This window comes from Ambystoma mexicanum, chromosome 3q (assembly GCF_040938575.1).
Source record: "Ambystoma mexicanum isolate Mex_15411 chromosome 3q, UKY_AmexF1_1, whole genome shotgun sequence".
NCBI classification, from domain to species: domain Eukaryota; kingdom Metazoa; phylum Chordata; class Amphibia; order Caudata; family Ambystomatidae; genus Ambystoma; species Ambystoma mexicanum.
The window spans coordinates 1,084,782,299-1,084,798,811 of record NC_090926.1 but is presented as its reverse complement, the minus strand read 5'-3'; the positions used below and the strand labels follow the sequence as shown (position 1 = coordinate 1,084,798,811).

Below are 16,513 nucleotides of genomic sequence, written 5' to 3'. Positions count from 1 at the left end.
AACTTGGGCTTGGGTGTCAAATAGGGTAAAAGATCTTTATACAGCCTCAACAGATAACCAATGTTTCTGAACCAATTTATATAGAATTAAGGAATCCTTAGAAAACTGGGTGATGATTGACATACATTGGGGTGAATCATTCTGGTCAACCAGGATATCAGTTTGTGATTTGTGCGCAAATTTGGCGCACGCTTTGTTGATGATGTCTTATTGATAGCCTCTGTTTCCAAACCTTTCTGTTAAGAAACTACATTCTTTGGTAAAGTCAATGGTGCGACTGCAATTCCATCTTGCCCTGGGGAATTCACTAGCTGTGTTAAAAGTCAACATTAACTTGAGAAGCAGTTGTTGATTCAACTCTCCCTAGTGAGGATTTAAGTGTGGAAAGTTTGAAACAAGCCTTACCACATAGTTCAAGCTGTAGTAGTAGGAGTTTTATCCTGGCAGGCGAGTAAACCAGGAAAGGGACACATTGTAGTTAGTCCAGGCAGGCAAGAATACCAGGAGTAAGATAATTTGAAGTACTGTGAATGTGGTAGAAGGTTGTGGTGGAAAAGAAGTGTCAATTCCACTACCTTGTTTTGATGAACTGTTGCATAACCATCCTGATTAAAGTGTATCTTTTGAATGAACCATCCTGACTGAGGTGTTACTTATAAAGGAGAACTATCATGTGATAACAAGTGATTGGTCTTCAGATAAAGGAACATTTAAATGTCACTTCTGAATTGCGTGAAGAGACAGTATTGTGGTTTGAGAAACAGGAGGTGGTGGAAACTTAACACTTGTCTTGAAGTGTGAGCAAACCTTTGGAACTAATATAGTCCCTTTTGGCAAGTGACGGACATATTGAATGGAAATAACTTTGTATTCTACATTGAGTGTAACTTGGCTAGTGAAGAGAACGTTCTTGAAACTGAACTTTGGTTTGGAAAATCCTGAATTGATTGAGGGGAAGGGGATCCAACCCGGGTCACGAGGATTTGTGTTTATAACCTTTGTGTTTGAATTTATATGTTATTTAGTGAAGTTTAAACAGCCAAATTATTCCTGTATAATTTTGTTGTATGCTCTAGTGTGAGGGACAGATACCTCTGGACATTAGGCCATTTCCTTTAGCCTTAGCCTTAGTTTGTTAGAAAGGGAAATCCTTGTCCGGCTAGGGAAACATAGGCGTTTGTCTCCCCTTTTATCATTTTAATTAAATGGCAACATGTGAGAAAACTATGCCTATGTGTCCATCTCACATTTCGGACCCCTCACACCCTGTAGCAACATAATTGTCTGGTGACGATTTCACTAACAGCCACACAAGACCTACATTAACGCAATCCAAGACAGTAAGAGTACACAGGTCCATTGTAGATGTGACTTAAAGTGTGTTGTACGTATAATGCCTGCTAGTCGCTTAGCACAGGTCTGGGTCACCAAGTCCTATTAGTGGCTGTGTTGTCATGCAGAGGCATCCATGCAGAGGGTTTGTTGCTGTATCTTTCTGAAGCAGCCATGATGTGAATATGCTGTCATGGTGAAGTCTTGCTGAAAGATGAAATGTACATCACACACGCATTGCTTGACATGTCAATATCCCCATTACATGCGGTCAGTGGGGAATGCCAGCCTACAGAGTGGCAATTCTTTGTGTTGCTAAAGGGATGGGTCTGAAGGAAAAACACACACAGCCTTAACCTTTAAAAAGGTTTGTATTTCCAAATGCATTCCAGGTTATGGAGTACTATGGCAATTATGAACTTTGACCTGTGCAAGAGCAGTTTTGTATCACCAACAGTGTGAACCGACCTGTGCTTCTTTTGTTCTTCCATAGGGCCTATATCAGAACTTACTCACGCCAACAACCCACATTCTCCAGTCACAATCAGGCACCCCCAGAAGCGGCGCAAGAAGCTGGTTGTAGAATCACAAAATCCCTCATTAAAAGAGCACGGTACGTTCAGCAGCATGTCTATTTAATGTTAATGTATGTGTTACACACTTACTGAAACAGGGTTTTCAGAACAGGGTTAGTGAATGTACTGTACAGCCCATGTATGCGGGCAATAACCAGCATTAATTACCTGTATACTACGTTAGCGGTCCTCCGTGCAGTGATTTCCATTAGTTGGAGTTAAGGAAAATGAAGTCTATTAAGTTGTTGCACCCATGGGCTTTCATACTATTGTGTGAGGGTTTGGCAATGACTTCCAAACCTGTGCAACGAACGGTACCCGTTCATTGTTCTAACATGAAAGTCAGCATTTAAAAAAGCCCAAAGCAAAATGAATGAATAGATGGGCATCACTTAAAACAATCCCAAATGGCTGAGGAGAGGGCCACCAAAATACTCATTTAGCACCGCATCCACCACAGAGTGGGGGCAGAGTCAGTAACACTAGGGAGATGCTGCGGGCACAGGGACACTTGAAATAGAGGGAGAAGACCGGGTACCAGAAGAGGATCTGCAAATAACTTGTTCCTTATTCTTTTCAAGGCCGAGAATGAACAGAGTATTATTCGTATACATTTGGAATGTATCTTGACCATGTCAGTTGTGGAACCATCCGTGCATGTATACAGTGAATGGCCACAATTGTCGGGCAAAGCCTTGTAGCACTCCACAGTGTATCTGTTGGATGGTAGAACGGAAGGGACCTGTCTTTAGTCAAGAATGTGAGCTTCTGTGTCATAGGCAGCTGAATGTTCCAATGGACTCATTGTGGCTGATTGATCCTCATTTGGTGATCTCAGTAACTCGTCTCTGTCCAGAGTGTATTCGGGGCTTCTGGCAGAACCAGAGCATGAATGAAGGTCAGCAAACAGTGATCTGTATTTGCTGTAGTGTTGTACCTGCTGGCTAACTGCACTCTACAAGATTTCCTTACAAGGAGAGCAGGTGGTAATTACAGAAATCACTTTTTACCGCCTTTGTCATTTTCAGTAATGAAAGGAATCGGTAATGTGATGTCCCTGTCCATAGCAAGCCCAAGTTCAGGAAATGGTCTGGCCCAAACTGATGGATAATCTCCAGGTCTTCATCTCAGCCCCTGAGCAAACCATCAATTCCTGCTTTGTGTGTTGGGAATACTGCCAGTGTCTTTAGCATATGTTGTTCATGTTCAGAGCAAGGTCTTGCTCTGGTGTATGGAGGGTTCATCCCCTTGGAGACCCAGTTCCAGGAATATATGAAGATATCCATTCACCCATGCCTAACAATCCTACACTGAGCTGGAGAAGAGTGCCATCAGAAGCCACCGCATGTAGTAAGCTGGGGTGGGTCAGAGGACAAGGAAGAGGAAGTTGGCCAAACGCCTGCTGAGCTTGAAGCTTCATCCTCTTTCTCCTCCAGTGAAGTCACATGGGCATACCATCCGAGGTTGAGGGGTCATAGGACATGTAGTTTGTAGTGGGCAAGGGAAGGTGAGAACACCTTCATCCAGTTATGCATAATATGCCTAAACCAAACAACCACTTTCATAGGACATTTCATACATTGCAGGAAATATTTCATGCTTGTAACTTCTTGGATTGCAGTGTTCCAATCGTCGGAGTTTTTGCATAAAGGTAACGCATAATTTTGATCAAAGAAATGAATGACAGGAAGCCTCGCTGGCACCAGTTTTAATAACATGGCTCACTCTATATTTCTCAATATCTGCTCCTAGACAGTCACAAATGGGACAGACTATTTCCATCTAACAATGTTAAAACATTGAGGTTCCATTTACCTATCAATAGGTGCTGCACACATTTGATTTTGCATCAGAAAAGCAAATGCAGATAGGGGAGCTGAAGCACAGAGAGATGTAATGACTTTCCCAAGGTCAAACCCATTTGCTCGAGCTAAGAATAGTATGGTTCTAATTATCAGCCCGTGGCAGTTGACTACCTCTCCATCCCTTTTTCTCTCTTTATGAGACTATTTTATTTTCTTTTAATATATTTATTTATATATATTTACAACGCGCTTCATACCCAGAGGTTTCTAAGCGCGGACCTGTGTTGCTCTGCATCGTCTTGCTTCCAAGGCGAGCACGTTGCCCCTGAGCTATCCTCGGGGGCAATGTGAGAATGTTGTAATCGTGTTAAGTGCATTTCTAAGCAGTCTTGGATTTATCAAATATGAAAAGGTATTGAAGGTGGAAAGATATTTGCCCAAGATGGTACCATTTATTTGAATTTGGTAAACCAAAAATGGTAATCTGTGGTGCTCTTTCACCAAAATTATTGGAGTTATGGAAGTAATATCGCACAATAAATTACCCCTTCCAGTGACATCCATGACTAAAGGTATTGGACATTGAAGTAGCTATTGTGGGTGGCATCCAGGAGAGAAAACAGAAGTGCCATATCTCTGTGTTTTTGTTCAGCAGCTGATATGTATTTCCACAAAGCAGTCATTGGAATGTTGGAGTGGCTGCTTATTGACTTCTGACCTTCGTCTCCTTCCTTCCTGTCCACCCCTGCACATCCCATCTCCTCTGCTGCTCCTGCATCCCATGTAGACAGTGCTCCATTGCTTCCCAGCTAGGTGTGTGCTTTACAAACATCATACATATTGCCTAGGAAGTGAAATCAAAGGCCTCTCCCAATCATTGGCTAATGCATCCTTCTTAAAAAGTAGTTATTGTTAACCTGACGCTGCAGCATGTTATTAAACGCTAATTGATAATGGGCCCTGGCACAAGCTATAAAAAACGTAAAGCTAAAGTCATACTGACTTTGTAAAGGTCATTGGTGTTCGTTTGGGAGGTGCAAAGTGCTACCATGTGTTCTGAAAATGTTGCTTGTGAGAGAAAGAGAGACAGACAGAGAGAAGATAAAAGCAGAACATCTAGTTGGCATTGCTATTGGTAACACTCAGTGGCAGGAAAAAGAAAAAGCATGATTTGTCCATTTCTGTGACCTTAGACCATTTACAACAATGAGTATGGCTTTCACAGGAGCAGAATTTCAAATCCTGTGCTTTCATTCTGGTGCTATGTGCAGTGATCTTTCCTTTGCTTCTGCTCAGGCCTTCTGTGTCTCCAGCTGCTCAATCCCCACTAATCACTGCCCCCTCTCCCTGCTGCTACTTCTCCATTTCCCTGCCCTCTCGACCCCTCCACCTGTGCACTGGCCATAATATAATTGCCCATAGCTTTCTAGCAAAAACATTGTATCACTCCCAATATCGCCCCCCACATTCAGAAGAGGAGGCCATTCTTGGAGACATGCCCTGCCAGCTGGCTTGCAGGATCATTGGTGGCGGTGGGAGTCCGCTAAATGTATGATAAACTAATATGTGCATGAGTGGTTTTGTATCTGAATCTGTGCGCATATCTGACTGACTGCTGTGTGTGTGTGCCAGGTGAGGCAGGAGAAGCAAAGGGCAAGAACGAGGTTCTGATGTTCAATCATGTTCCTCAGCAGTAAGGCTTGGTTTTGCTAGCTAGAGTAAGCCTGGGAATTAGCTGATGGGTTTAATATCCTGACTAAAACGCAGGAGTCTGGAGATCAAATCTCCTGTTTTCTGTATAATGTTAAGTGATTATTGTTTTAATTTTAATTTGCAGCACATTTGCCAAATTGATTAAATTGCTGCAGCTCTTAGGGACCTTTTCATCATCCTGCCCTAATATTTGCATGGGAAACTGAGGGAACGGGGAAAACTATTCATTATATGTTGTCTGCTCGGAATTGTGCTGTGTCGACTGAAGTGTAGTGATTCCCAACGGAATATTCCGGAGTCAATTTTGCTGCGAATTGCTTTGCACTTCTGCCAAACAAACCAAAATGTGCCTTACACCACCCCCTCCGCTACCTGCTTGCTCACCACCGCTTCCCCTGCAGCGTCAGAACTGTCCCTCTAATGCTGATCAGATCCAACAGTGCAGGGTCCCTTTTTCTTTTTTCCTTAATCCTTGTGACAGGAAGATGTGGGTCAGGCACTACCCTGGCGAGATTACAGGATGCTATATCCTTGTGAGTGAATTAAGAAAATAATTCTCCAGGCGCTATATACTTGAGACTTTCTGTGAGAATCAAAAAGTAACTGGGCACTATACCCTAAAACCGTGTTGAGAATAGAGAAACTGCCTGAGGTCAGAGTCCAGTAATCTGTCTAAAACTTCTATGCAGTGCAAAGTGTCTTGCCCTTTTATAGGCAATCCCTGTTCAAAGTGCTGTGTTGGCCTCTGAAAAGTGAAAACAACCTGCCCTCTTAATATCCTGGCAAATCACTGACCAGCCCTACTAGAGAGAGAACTCGTACTTTATTATTTTATTTGATTTTTTACATTTATATAGCGCACAGACGGCCCAAGGGCATTGTGGCGCTGTTACTTGCAGTAGACTGTTATACATGTTATGCATAGAAACGTACACAGTTCGAGGTATCCCGGGGAGGGGAAGGACATCATGTCAAGGGGTAGGGTGGTCAGGCGAATAGGGTGGTTTTCATGGTTTTACGGAAGGCAGTGAGTGATGGTTCAGCTCGCAGGGCAGTGGGGAGGGCATTCCAATGCAGTGAGGCTAGGTTGGGGAAGCTGGCGTCACCTGCTCTTGCTCTTTTTACCATGGGTACAGTGAGCAGGTTTGCATAGGGGTTCCTAGTTGGTCTTGAGGAAGAGGCAGGGTGGATTCTTTGCGATAGGTATGCTGGTGCGGCGAGGTGGATGCATTTGTGGGTGAGGGTCAGGGCTTTGAAGATGATCCTCTCCTTTAGCAGTGATGTGCTCTCTTTTGGAAATGCCTTGTGCTGCGCGTAAGGTGTTGTTTTGAATTACTTGTAGTTTCTCAAGGTTTTTTGTGGAGGTCCCTAGGAAGATAACATTACAGTAATCCAACCTGGAACCAGTGATGGCTCTCGCTATGTTTGTGCAGGTGTCATTGGAGAGGAAGAGCCTGACTGAATTGAGTTTAGCATGGAATGCTGCGGAGGAGGCAATGGCATTTACTTGTCTAGTCATGGATAGATTTGAGTCCAGGTAGACGCCTAGGGTTTTTACTAACTCGGATACTGGAATTTTGATCGATGGTAAAACCAGGCGTCCTTAGCGGGTCCTGCGAGCAGACCAGGATGCAAAGAACGGGTCCGTTATTAGCGGGCCCGTTGTTTGCATCCTCCCCATTCACATTGAGACGTATGGGGGCTCGAATGGGAATGGGGATGTACAGGGTCTGGGTTCCTGGAATGGGGAAATACCGGGCCCTCCAAGGTCAGAATGGGCCGGTATTTGCCCATTCCAGGAACCTGGACCCGGTACCCGGAAGGGGGTAGCCATGCAGCAAATGGCGGCATGGCTACCTCCAGGATCGTAATGACCACCTAAGTCTTCTTATCGTTGCTTTGCGGTCTTCATGAGTGCGCTCGAGAGCCGTAAGGTTAGATAACTGGACCCTTACTATGCGCGTGAACGTGACATGCACGTCATGTTGGAACTGTATCCAGTAGCATATGTTTTCGTAACAGACTACAAGTTACCTCAGAGGAGGTTGCGGTTCATAAGAGGCAGCACATCAGAGCGTGGTACTTGGGCGACAGCGCTGAAAGAAAGAAAACGGCACCTTTTGGGCAAAAGCTAAGTGAGGAGTGTAAAAGCAAGAACAAATATTTTAAAAGTGACTTTTTAAAATTTTAAGTTAAAGAGGTAGCAGACGGCAGTTTAGACTGTGTTCAGTAAATAACAAAGTAATTCAAGTTAAGCAGTTCTGAAGGTTAGAGGCAAGAAATCCATTGAAAATAAGGTAAAAGACTACCTTTTAGAGAGAATAGTTTTTCAGTTCCTTTTGGGTAAGTCAGTTGCAAGGAGAAGGACTGAAGAAGGTGCACCATGAGAAGACAAGTTTTCAGTGTAGTTCTGAACTAGAGAAGCGCAATAGGAAGAACTCTGATTAACCTTTCAGCAGCATGCAAAGGCTTACATGTTTAGTGGAAAGTCAGAGCTAATCACACACACATACTAGAAAGTTCAGGAGAATAGGCAAGATTATATGTAACCACTGTCAGGTCAGAGCGAGTCATCAAGATCTATTGCAAGGCTTCAGAGGGCGGCAAGCCGGACCTGGTTTATTATTTCATCCACTGCCCCTTCCCCACTCCCTCCCTGAGGTTGTCAACAATGCAATTTTAAGCTTGAGGATTGCAGAGTGGGCAAACTAAGGGGGTATGTGGGGAAATTGTCTGCTCCTGCAGGAAGTAAGAACTGGGACATGGGGGCTGCTTTATGAGGGAGATTTGCATGGGATGAGACGGCTACCAGGGATATATTATCACTTCATTGGATGAGACGCAGTATCTCCCCCGTTCCCATGAGGAAGATCCTCGAATACCCAACACCTTTTCCCATGAGGAAGATCCTCGAATACCCAACACCTTTTTCCATGAGGAAGACCCACTAATATCTGAGACCCTAATGGCATATTGTCAACTGCTTGTTCCCCCTTGTAGAAGAAGTAAATAAACCTCTTCATATTTTTCTGGTCAAGCACCCAAAGTTTTAACACAAGTCCTTTTTCTTAAGAAATACCTTTAAGTAAAATCACCAAGACGAACTGATCAAATACCGTGTGTCCGTTGACACCTATGGACATCATCAACTCCCAGAATTCCCCAAGTACAGAGACTTGGAGGATGCAGGAGTGTGAATAATGTACGAAGAGCTTAAAATACAATGTGCAGTCTAGTTATTTTTCCAAAGCACCTGTGCGCGGGACATTTAAACTTGGTGAGCGCTCTATTCGGAGTGGCCGTGCAGGAGAAGACATGGGCTTCTGTCTGCATGCTCACGAATGCAAAAATCACATAGCCGTGTGGCAGAGCAAGGAAGGACGTTGCATCAGAGGGAGAGACGCTGTGTCCTGGAGACTAATGTGCTGTGGAGACGATGTGAGCCACACAGAAGGTTCTGGGATTCTCGGCAGGTCGAGAAGGCGGCTTTCTCCATTCTGGGGCCTGAACAGAAGCAGGCGTGTAACCGCTGATCCGCGAAGGAAGCCGGAAGAACATCTGCACACTCCACTGTCAAAAGCGAATGAAAGCAACACGCTGAAAAGCGTGAACTGGACCAGAGATGCTGGATAAGACCAGTGAGTCCACCCAAGCCAGTGGCGACCCCAGGGCGTTCTGGCGACCGCGCTAACAGCAATTTGAACGTAATGCTATTATTATCACTACTAGAAGATAGTTTAGATACACAAAGCAAAAAGTACAATCCCCAATGACCTGTGGATACATGAAGTTGGAGTGTGGGGCAAATCATGAACAAACCATAACTCCTGGCAGGAGAGTACATGAGGCAGTTAGCAGTTCATAAGGAACCCTGGCAGGGAAGTATACCAGGTAATTTGCAAAGCTTCCATGAATGTTAAAGAAAGTGTTTTCTGAACCAAGGAGAGATTGGTATTAAATAAAGACAGTCAGCCTCATTCTAAGTCAGCCGGTCCAGTAAAAAAAGCGCCAGTATTCGTGGATACCAGCACTGTACCGGAGCGGCCGTCTATGGGTTTACCGGTGGGCTCCTGCGTTACCACCAGCTAGAAGCAGGAGGTAAGGCAGGTGCCCTACCGGCAAAAAAGCCTGGTGCCATTATTAACAGCAAATCCCCTCATGGAGTCCTACTGGACTTCATGAATGGGGATTTACACTGCCACTCTGGCACTCTGAAATGCCTCTGGACCGAGTGCCAGAAACGGTATCTACATTTGTTGGTATTCTGGCGGCTCTACCGCCAGGATACCGGCAAACTCAGAATGAGGCCAAGTTTTTTTCTGAACCAAGGAGAGATTGGTGTTAAAGAAAGACAGTGGGCCTCATTACGGGTCCGGCGGTAACCCTGCTGGTGCTACCGGCGGGTTGCCGCCGGACCTGTGAAAATTTACCAGCGCCTGACATCCCGGTGCCACAAGCTCATTACGAGTCTGGCGCTCGGGAAGTCAGGCACCTGTAATTTTGTAATGCCCATTCCCATAGAGTCCTACAGGAATCTATGGGAGTGGGGACACGGAGGCACCGGAACTGTGATGGGTTTGCTTACCATGATCACTGCACCAAGCAGGGTGAGACCTGTCTGGCACAGCCGCTCCGGCAGGCAAACCCGTAGTTTGTGACCTTCCCGGCACCCTTATTTCCGCATTGGCAAACTTCACATGAGGCCCATTGTTTTCTAAACCGAGTAGAACATTTTGTTAAAGAAAGACTGTTACAGAATACATTGCCTAAACAGGAACTTTGTGAATGAAGGCACGATACAAAGGTACTTAAGAATCCAGGGGAAGGGGTCCACCCTCTGGATCTAAGGGCTTCTACCTTGGAGAACAAATTTGTTAGAATTATTATTTCTTCAGTTGTGAACACTTGATTTAATGAATTGTGTATTTTTTCTTTAAGGAAATACGTATTTCCAATTAATTTTCAGGGAACATGTAGTTGGAATAAAATGTATTTTAGTGTGGAAAAAGATATAATGTCAATATGATGTAATCTGCAATTCAAATGATGTGAATGTTTAATACCCTAATTCTGTAATAAAAGTAAGCATGAAGGAACAACAAATAGAGTTTTGGGAATTAAGGTTGCTGTAAGTAAAACCTGTGTTCAATACAAAAAGATTGTTTCAGAAAGCAATTAAGTGTGATCTATGTTAATTAAAAGGCTACAGTGTACTCAAATATTTAATTTCGAAAATCATGGCAGAGAATGGTCATTTATAAAGATAATTGCTTCCACTAATGAAAGTTCGACAGTGACAGTACGGCTCTGATGGGCAAGATTTGGTTGTCTCAAGTTAGCAGCAGAACAGAAGTGGCAAACATAGAACATCCGCCTGAAGACCTGAACAGTGGCTCCCAGAAATCAATCGGAACAACATGCAACACACCTGTCAGATGTGGCCGGAAGCAGCAGAATCCAAAATTGAGCCGGGCCAAGAGAGTTTAGTAGCAGTTGGGCAAAAGGAGAAGCAGGACCAGATCTTGGCACCGCCACATGCTTGGAGGATGGGATCCAGTACACACATCGCGTAAAGAAAGCTTCTGACTGGAGCACCAATGCCACACCATTTGGGAGGGATCCCAAAGGAAGGAGGTGCAGAGTAGCATTTGAATTGATATGTCTGCTGTTCGGGTCAGCAGTAGTTTATTGTTGTTGTGTAGCAGTATGCTGACCAGCACAGATAGCTCATGTAAGTGTTTTATTCCTTTGAAGTTATACTGTATTTACACTAGCCATAACTTGTCCCTCCCTGATATGATAAAGTCTCTATAACCTGCTTAAGGAGAAATGCACTTCTTCCCCCCTCCTTAAGGGCATCTCATAGTTCCCATTCCAAAGCTTCCAGCCGTGTCCAGGTGAAAGTCACCCTTTGTTGGATGTTGCTGGTATTGTTTTTGTCTCGCCAAAGGACTGATTTTGTTTACTCTCTATACTTGTTGTGGAGTGATGAAACTTCATATCTGTTGTTTCATGACCCACTTTTTACAGAAGGAATATAACTTTTGTTCTCACTTTAGTTTCCATTTTCTAACCCACATATATTGTATATTGAACCCTGAGGGGACGCAACCCTCAAGGGAGTGACACAACATCATTGGTTTAGACATGGTAACCCCTTTTCCTTTTAGGTATACCCCATCTATTCCTCAAGCCTTGATGGTATATTGTGATGGCTCCCTTCAACAATCCATGGGACCGACTGTTGACACCTTCAAGTATTCTGTACCGAAAATATCAACAACTATCTGTTGTTTCTCGGACATCTGAAAGTACTGGGACGAGGAGGCTACATGAGGATCAGTCAGAACAAGACACACCAAACGTGCTGTAATGGTTGTGAGTGTATGATGGGTCCCGGGACATTTAAAAACCCAAACAGGCATGAAGTAGGGAGAGGCTGCCTGGGGAAGTACTGGCAAGTCACAGGGCGGACCGTGGAGCCAGCCAGCTCAGGGAGAAGGCCAAAGAATGAGGACTGCTGATGCTGGTTAGCCATGTGCAAACTGTGTGCGGAAGAGAAAGAGAAACTTCCTAACGGTCACAAAAAAAACAGAGAGCAGCATCCGTGCTGCACGAACACAGAGAAGCGTTTGGCAGGCAATTGTGAACTGCAGAAGACGTGGAAGTCATTCCACGAATCCGGTGAGCCTGTAAAGTGGAAACGGGATACTGAAGCGCTGTTTCCAGTTTGCCGCAAAAGAGCTGAAAAACGCCAAAGGAAGCTAGTGAGTCCGCAGGAGGGATACTGGGACACCGGGGCGCTTCGGCAACATTACCGAACACAGATAAAAGCAAGTGGAGTGAATGAAAGGTAATATGAGACCCGATATTTCCACAGGAAGACCAATAGAGTTAATGCAGCAAAGTCAAGTTTTCAAGTGTAACAAGTGAATCAGGTGAGAAAGCCTGGCATAAGAGTATACCAGGCAAATGCAAGTTAGAAAGTGTGTAGTGAATCATATAAGAAAAGAGTCCACCAGGTAAAGCCAAGCTTGTGTGTGAAGTTACATTAAAGTGCAGAAAAACCTGGCAGGGGAGTATACCAGGTATCCTCCAAAGTTGTGAGTTGCATCCAAGTTGTTTTGCATACAAGTTGTTTTTTTATTGACCTGAAAAGTCAAAGAAAGGCTCACATCTTTTAGAGTTTAAAGTATATCAAAGAGAAAATCAGAGGCAAGGTAGCCATCCTATGGAACTGTGAACTTTATCCATTGGGAACCTTTGTGTTGGAGTGAAATCTTTCTTTTGAGATTGAACATAGATATGGCATTTATATAATGATATGGCATTTATAACGCGCCTATACACAAGTGTTTCAAGGCGCGACGAGGCAAGGGAAGACAGAGACCAGCGATCCTTCAAGGCCCGGTGACATTGAGATCGTGCAAGTGCAGGGGAGGGGGAAGAGGGAAAAGTGCAAGGGGGAAAGAAGAAGGGGACAGTGCAGTACACAGGATAACAATAAAAGAAATATAAACCAATGAATACAATAAATAAGAAGTGCAGCCAAGTGGTGGCAGGTGAATGGGTAAGTGCAGACATCAGGTGCAGGTGCTGGTAGGGGGCTGTAGGGATACAGAAACAGCCCCCGAGTGCAGGGGAGTGCCAGGAGGGCAGTGTAGGTGTGCAACTGGCAGCGGGGGCCCTGGGCCTGAGAACAGAGGGTAGCCAGGTAACCACTGCAATTTCAGATTCAGCCAGGAGTTCAGCAGGGGAGAGGAGGAGAGAAAGCAGAAGCAAAGAGGAAGGTCTTGAGGTGCTTCCGGAACAGTAGATGGTTCTCCTCAAGTTTCAGAGAGGCAGGATGGCTGTTCCAGAGGGAGGCCCCAGCGAAGAAAGAGACCTACCACCAACTTGTTGCTTAGAGAAGCGACTGACCCTGAGGGAGTTGGAGGCTGATGAGTGAAGGGCCCAAGAAGGAAGATATTTAGGATGAGAGAGTTGAAGGTATTTGGCCCCCAGGCCCCAGAAGTCCTTGTGGACAATGCAGAGGGTTTTGAGCTTAATCCTCGTAGCCACTGGGAGCCAATGCAGAGATTTCAGTCCTGGAGAGATACGATCCCCGGGCTTGAGGCCAAAGACAAGTCTTGCAGTCCTGTTTTGGATGAGTTTCAGAGGGCGGAGTTTAGGGGCAGTCAGATTTAGAAAGAGGCTGTTGCAATAGCCAAGCCTAGAGAGAACCATAGCTCTGGAGACAGTGAGCTTCTGGGGGAAGGAGGGGAAAGGAAGAATACCTCTGAGGAGGTCCAGCTGGCAGTGTGACTTCTTAGAGACGTCCGAGATGTGAGGAGAGTAGGAGAGTGTGGAGTCAAAGATGACCCTGAGGTTTTTAGCATCACAGGTGGGAGCAGGAAGAGAGCCAAGAGAGGCCGACCAGAGAGTGACAGGAAAGAAGGGAGCAGGTGTGCCGATGAGGAGAATCTCAGTCTTACTGCCATTAGAACAGAGATCATTGGCGACACACCACTCCTGGTTAACAGACAGACAGTCAGAGATGAGAGAAGGAGAAGAGGTGCTTGAAGCGAGCATGAAAAGGAGCAGAGTGTCATCCGCATAGCACTGAAAGCTGGGGCAGAGAACGGCAGTGCGGTGGGCAAGAAGTGCCAGGTATTGGTTGAACAGCCGGGAAGAGAGGTTAGATCCCTGGGGAACACCACAGGTAGAGATAGAGATAGAGGAGAGGAAGGACCCAAGTTTGACCTGGGAGAGTCGATCAGAGAGTAAAGAAGTCAGCCAAGCCTGGGCCTGATCGTTGATACCCAGGTTATCACGCAGATGGTTGAGCAGGATGGCATGGTTGACAGTGTCAAATTGCAGAAGAGAGATCGAGTAAGATGAGAACACAGGTGGTGTTTGAATGGACATTGGAGAGCAGACTGGAAGCCAGACTGATGATCATAGAGACAACCAACAGATTCAGTGTGGAGATTAAGCTTGGAGATGGCCAGCGTTTCTAAGAGTTTGCCCAGGAAAGGAGTGATGGAGATTGGGCGAAAGTTAGCTGGAAAAGAGGGGTCGGCAGAGGGTTTCTTAAAAAGTGGGTGCAGAAGGGAGTGCGTCAGAGGGGAAGAGAAGACTCCAGTGGCAAAGGCGTGGTTGCAGAAGTCGGCCAAAGCAGTAGCCAGGGTGTCAATGTGGTCCTTGATGGTTTTAGAAGAACAGGGGAAGAACCTGTTTTGACTAGACTTTCATAGGTCAGATCAGACTTGTCTAGAAACCTCGTCTGGGGAGAACAGGGGAAAGGCAGAGAAGGGGGACGAGGGGTGGCCAAAGAAGGGGGAGTGGGGAGTAGAGGGAGGAGGAGGAGGAGGCAAGGAAGAGAGAGAGGACACTATTCATGCACTATCAAGCCCAGAGACTTTACCCTAACACCTTAGAGTTACTTTTAGAATGTGAGGACTTGGATAGGGTTACGGACACATGAAGTTTTTACTTTGGACATCTTGACATAGGACAAACCCTTAGTTTTGGTTAAGGTAGGCAGACACCTCTTAGAACAGGGACAGTGAGGCATTTTCAAACCCCCTTTTATTTTGAATAAAGACTTATAGCCAAAACTATGAGCTCTGTGTCTGCATCTCATTCCCGACTTTTCACACTACTTAGGGCTTACATTTTGACTATCAATCACAAAGCACATATGCCTTATACTATACCTGCCTTTCAATGCCATAGCTTGTAAACAGGGTCTCCCAAAATACTTTTCATTGTTATCTGGGATATGATTTATTCTTGGGGCATTTGTCAAGATAATTTGGGGTCAGTGTGCTCACTTTTGGTTGGTCTTTTAAAGGCCCAGGACATGTAGGGACATCAACCAGCTTTAGGCATCACCTGCTAATAAGCTCTTCCTTTGAGTCTGCCCACATGCTCCCAAAATTCACTGTCAGTTAATCTGATTCTGTGTTGGGAAAGGCCTCTGCATCCAGTTCCATCTTGAAGAGACTAAAGGGGAAATTCCCTTATCTTCAGCCATTTGGAGTCCCAATATGCATTTCTCCTGCCAAACAGACTGTTCCTTTTCAGCTTTCACAAAACTCTCTTCTCTTCCTATATGTTTAAGTTTAAATGCACAGCAACATTTGACTCTGCATTTTGGGATTGGATAGAACCTGTGTTAAATTCCCATCACTTACTCACACCCCGGCGCCCTCTTCATTGGCTCTATGAATTTTCTTTGCCATAAGAGGGAGCTGTTTACTACCCGCCTTTGTAATAAGGGATTATGTAACTGAATACATTTTTTCCACATGATTTATTTATATAGAAACATGATGTTGATGAGAATTATACATTATGACTCTGGATACATCCTCTGTTTTCTCACTAGATGCATAGCAGAGTTCTTAAAATGTTTACTTTCATGCATAATTCATACATTTGCATATATTCTTTTTAAATGTGTACTGCTGAATTCCGATCTGTCTTTAAATTTGAAATCAAACAAACAGTTTTGATTTGAGAACTTAAAATGTATTTCACATGATCACATTTAAAAAATACATCATTTGGTGAACAGGTTGCTGTAAAATGAAGCTTCAATTGCGTGTGTGTGTGCTTGACCAATGTTAATCAACCGAATCCATCTGCTGAGATATTTGTGAAACAGTGAGCCTTTTAATATGCTGCTTTATTGAAACTGATACACTCTTCAGGAGGCATTGTTGCTCTGCTAACACCTGACGCTAGGGTAGGTGCTAGCATCTGCTCCTTTTGAAGTTGCACCTAATGTCGACCAGACACGTATCACTCTATTCTCATGGTTGACTTCCACATTTAGCTTAGAAAAGTAAGACTATGAAATCTCTGATCCTTCGTTTCAGCTTGTTTTTTACTCACTTGTCACTGGTAAACACAGCTGAACCCATTAGCACTTTTAAGCAATGGTCAAAGAAACGGATAATAGAGTGTGGCAATCCTGGTTTAAAAAAAACAGATTTCTGCACAAACCTACAATTTCAAGTGAACCAAAGTTCACAGCTTAAAATTACAGTATATTAAAGCTATCTGATATATTCTGTCCCATGTAACAGAAATGCATCATTG

General features: G+C 44.6%; 1 protein-coding gene across 1 annotated transcript in view; it reads left to right on the top strand.

Moving 5' to 3' along the window:
• Positions 1-16,513, top strand: part of LOC138583278 (zinc finger protein 282-like) — a 176,327-nt gene that overhangs the window by 103,737 nt on the left and 56,077 nt on the right. The window contains exon 4 of the mRNA XM_069655378.1: positions 1,826-1,945. Within this exon, the coding sequence (XP_069511479.1) occupies positions 1,826-1,945 (120 nt within the window). The remainder of the gene's footprint in view (positions 1-1,825; positions 1,946-16,513) is intronic.